Source organism: Lathyrus oleraceus, chromosome 1 (assembly GCF_024323335.1).
Source record: "Lathyrus oleraceus cultivar Zhongwan6 chromosome 1, CAAS_Psat_ZW6_1.0, whole genome shotgun sequence".
In the NCBI taxonomy this organism is placed as follows: domain Eukaryota; kingdom Viridiplantae; phylum Streptophyta; class Magnoliopsida; order Fabales; family Fabaceae; genus Lathyrus; species Lathyrus oleraceus.
Genome location: NC_066579.1, coordinates 92965489 through 92970255, shown reverse-complemented (window position 1 = coordinate 92970255; position 4767 = coordinate 92965489). Strand labels below are relative to the sequence as shown.

Here is a 4767-nt window from a genome sequence, read left to right as displayed (position 1 = left end):
AGATGCACTTGCCAATATGAAGCAAGAGAGGGACCTTTGGGAAAAGTGGTTCCATGCTTTGAATCGAAAGAATGTGGAGTTGCAATTCGAGTCAAAATACAAGGATGCACTCATAGAGGTTCTTGAAGAGCATGCAGTAAAGAGACGGAGAGAGCCAGAGGATTTATTTTCCTCTAGTATTCCTCATCCTTTCGGTGCTAGGAAGAAGGTTGTTGATCAGCTCGTCTTCGAGAAAGCTCAGATGAAGACATCTTTTGAGTCAAAGATCAGAGGCATCTGAAAGAAGTATACACCCTTGGCTAGTTCAGCTAATTCAGTTTCTAGGGATCCTTAGGATGAGACTCTCCTTTCCTCTTCTATTTGTACTTTTTTTTTGTTTCTGAAATTGTACTAAGTGTAATCCTTCCAAAATTGTATGAATAAAATGAGAGATTTTTATGGTAAAAAATTGTTATTACTAATTATTATTATTATTGATTATTGAAATACTTGCAAGTAGGACTTTGTATATTCATTGAAATTAAAATTAAAAACATTGTGTTTCATGCATCATTTGCATAATAGGTTTATTGCATTCCAACCTTCGTCTAGATGTCTTATTGTTCTTCCTCTTTGTATTAGACAAGCTGACTCATCACTATAATACTCGAGCTCATTAGAGGACTGTTATCTCTGAAGTTGTTTTTGCACCAGCGCTTGTAGTTCCCGCTAGCCAGTCTGCGCCAGCTATGCCTGTCGGATTCCCGTGGGGGATGCCTCTGAACTTTATGCCTGAAGGATATGCTCCAACTTTTGCTTCTATTCCGGCATCTTACTCGGTCATGTATGTTCCTCCTCCTGTCGTGCATACTTTGCCTCATGTCGAGGAAACCATCTATCATTCTGAGCCGTCTAAGGGCCCTGATGTTTATGAGAAGATGGATGAGATGAAAGACCAATTTATTGAGTTGAGAAAGGAATTTAAGACCCTTAGGGGGAAAGATCTGTTGGGTAAGAGTGTTCCTGAGTTGTGCTTAGTGTGCAACGTCCAAATCCCTATCAAATTCAAGGTCCCGGACTTTGAAAAGTATAAAGGAAATACTTGCCCTCTAAGTCATCTTGTAATGTATGCCCATAAGATGTCTACTCAGAAAGATAATGATGAACTACTCATCCACTACTTCGAAGACAGTTTAACTGGTGCTACACTTCGGTGGTATATGGGTTTGGACAGTGCTAGTGTTCGTACTTTCAATGACTTGGGAGAGGCCTTCATAAAGTAATACAAGTACAACGTTGATATGGCTCCTAATCGTGATCAGCTACGGTCAATGTCTCAGAAATATAAGGAGACATTCAAGGAGTACGCATAGAGATTGAGAGAACTTGTTGCTCAAATTAGCCCACCCTTGGAGGAGAAAGAGATGACCAAGATCTTTTTGAAGACCTTGAGTTCATTTTATTATGAACGTATGATTTATAGTGCTCCTAATGATTTCACTGAAATGGTGAACATGGGGATGCGATTAGAAGAGGGTGTCCGAGGGGGCCGGTTATCTAAAGAAAAGGTGTCTACGAGCAAGAAATATGGCGGTAGTTTCTCCAAGAAGAAGGAAGGGGAAACCAATGTAGTATCTGTAGGGAGGCAGAAGACGCCTTATGTGAGGAAGAGTGCCAGACCTCAGCAGCAGCATCATCAAGTATCGTCAGTTATTCCCATTTTTACCAACAACCCAACAAATCAATCAGTACCGGTTCAACAACAACAGCGTACCCACAACAATCACTACAACAATAATCAACATAATTTTGAAAGGAAGAAGATCACTTTCGATCCTATTCCGATGACTTATGCAGAATTATATCCTTCTTTGGTTGTCAAGAATTTGATTCAACCAAGAAATCCTCCACATACACCTGAACCTTTTCCATGGTGGTTTAAGCCTGATTTGCACCGTGCTTTTCATCATGGAGCCCCCGACCATGACATTGAAAATTGCTATCCTTTGAAGCATAGAGTCCAGAAATTGATCAAGAATGGTATGGTGTCCTTTGAGGACAGCGCACCTAATGTCAAAGCTAATTCGTTTCCCGCTCATGGCAATGCTTCTGTGAATATGGTAGATGGTTGTCCTGGGAATTTCAGGGTTTTCGATGTTCGTCACATTCGCCAGTCTTTGGTAGAGATCCATAGAACTCTATGTTTGATCAGTGATTGTGAGCACAACCATGATGGTTATGTTATCTACGGTGTCAATCCTCGAGGATGTGTGATTGCCAAGACGGATATTCAGAACTTGATAGATGAAGGTATAATTCAGAGCCAATAACCCAAACATATGGGTAGTGATGTAAATGTTATCGTGTCAGTGTTTAAATATCCTAACTGAGTAGTTATCCAGTATGACAGCAACAAGATTGACAATAGATCGGTATTATTGTTGGTAATACGATTAGAGGGCCCCATCCTGTACTCATTCGATAAAGTTGTACCTTATAAATACAATGCTACTATGATTGAGAATGGGCAAGAGGTTCCTCTTCCCGCTGCAAATTCAGTAGTAAGCATTGTAGATGTTGTGAAGGTGACCCGTAGCGGTCGTGTATTTGATCCAGTACCCACGAAGGTTGTGGAGGACGTTGTGGTTAGTAAGAAGGTAGATGTTCCTTCAGTTGATCTGGTTAACGCTCCCACTTGTCAGTATGGTGAATCCAGTGGTTTGAAGGTTAAAGATAATGGTAATGATGAAGTTCTGCGGTTAATTAAGAAGAGTGGGTTCAACATTGTGGAGCAGCTACTCCAAATGCCATCAAATATTTTTGTGTTATCTTTATTGATGAACTCCGAAGCGCATAGAGAAGCTTTGCAGAAAGTGTTGGAGCAAGCATATGTAGAGCATTATTTCACAATGGATCAGTTTAATCACATTGTTGCCAATATCACTTCTTGCAACAATTTGAGCTTTTGTGATGAAGTGCTTCGTGAGGAAGGAAAAATTCATAACTTGGCACTCCACATATCCATGAATTGCAAAGAGGATGCTCTGTCCAATGTTTTGGTAGATACCGGTTCGTCATTGAATGTGCTACCCAAATCAACTTTGGCAAGATTGTCTTATCAAGGTGCACCTATGAGGTACAATGTTGTGGTGGTAAAAGCGTTCGACGATTCTCATAAAACTGTCATCAAAGAGGTGGACCTTCCAGTCAAGATTGGTCAGAGTGAATTTCAGATTACTTTCCAAGTAATAGACATTCATCCAGCCTACAGTTGTTTACTGGGAAGGCTATAGATTCATGAAGTTGCTGTTATCATGTCCACTTTGCATCATAAGCTTAAATTTGTTAAAAATGGCAAGCTCTTCGTAGTTGGTGGAGAGAAAGCGCTTTTGGTGAGCCACCTATCATCCTTTACCTATGTGGAAGCTGAAGAAGGAGTTGGAACGTCATTCCAAGCTTTATCTATTGCTAATGAGATTTAGAAGACTGGGGCATCCATGTCTTCTCTAAAAGATGCACGTGAAATTGTTCAGGCTAGTGGCACTGACAAGTGGGGTCGTGTTGTAGAAGTAGTTGAGAACAAGAACAGGGTTGGTATGGGATTTCAGCAAGGGCCTTCCAACGGAGATGTCAAGGCTATGCAACAAGTTTTCCATAGTCGAGGGTTCATTCATAAATATGAACAACACTCAGCTGCAATTATTGAAGATGACGATGAAGTCGAAGTTGGTGCCAATTTTATGACACATGGCCAGACTTGCAACAATTGGGTTGTCGTAGACGTTCCTGCCATTGTACATCGTTCAAAGTAATTTGTTTTATTATCAAAATAAAAATCCTTCTCTTATGCCTAAGGGAGAAGTGAAACATCGTTGGGCATTTTCAATATTATCATCAATAAAATACAATTTTGTTCATCCATATCTATGATGTTTTTAACTTTTGCTTTTTCTGAAAAATGGTAATCACAAAAAAACATAAATAAGCAATAATTTTCCCATATCTTCATAATATTTATTTTCACTTCTTATTTCTAAAATTAAAATATCAAATCATTATGTAGGTTGCTTCTCAAACCCATTGGATATAATGATCCTACTCCCTCTCCAAACTTGGATTTCCCTATGTTTGACGTTGAGGAAGAGAATGATGAGGAGGAAGTGCCTGATGAGTTATCCCGTTTGCTTGAGCATGAAGAAAGAACTATTCAGTCGTTTGAAGAGCAGATTGAATTAGTCAGCTTGGGTTCCGAAGATGATGTCAAGGATGTCAAGATTGGGTCGCAACTTTGTCCAAATGTTAAGAAGGGGTTGGTTAATCTTCTCAGAGAATACTCTAATGTATTTGCTTGGTCCTATCAAGATATTACAGGTATTGATACTGATATTATGGAGCATAGATTGCTATTGAATCCAGAATGCACGTCGGTCATGCAGAAACTGAGAAGAACTCATCCCGATATGGAAATGAAGATTAAGGAGGAAGTGAAGAAGCATATTGATGTTGGTTTCCTTGTTACCTCCGAGTATCCGCAGTGGGTGGCCAATATTGTTCTTGTTCTTAAGAAAGAGGGAAAAGTTTGTATGTGTGTTGACTATAGAGATTTGAATAAAGCCAGTCCAAAATATTATTTTCCTCTGCCACACATTGATATGTTGGTAGAAAATACAACTAAATTCAAAGTCTTTTCTTTTATGGACGGATTTTCCAGTTATAATCAAAATTAAGATGGAACCCGAAGACATGGAGAAGACCACATTCATTACGCCTTGGGGAACATTCTGTTAT

At 39.5% G+C, this 4767-nt stretch overlaps 1 protein-coding gene across 1 annotated transcript; it reads left to right on the top strand.

Moving 5' to 3' along the window:
* The first annotated feature begins 1484 nt into the window (after window positions 1–1484).
* Window positions 1485–3461, top strand: LOC127093269 (uncharacterized). Its single transcript, XM_051032183.1, has 4 exons — window positions 1485–1679; window positions 1923–2289; window positions 2374–3224; window positions 3339–3461. Exons 1-4 carry the CDS (start codon window positions 1485–1487, stop codon window positions 3459–3461), a joined length of 1536 nt encoding a protein of 511 aa, XP_050888140.1.
* The last annotated feature ends 1306 nt before the right edge of the window (window positions 3462–4767 follow it).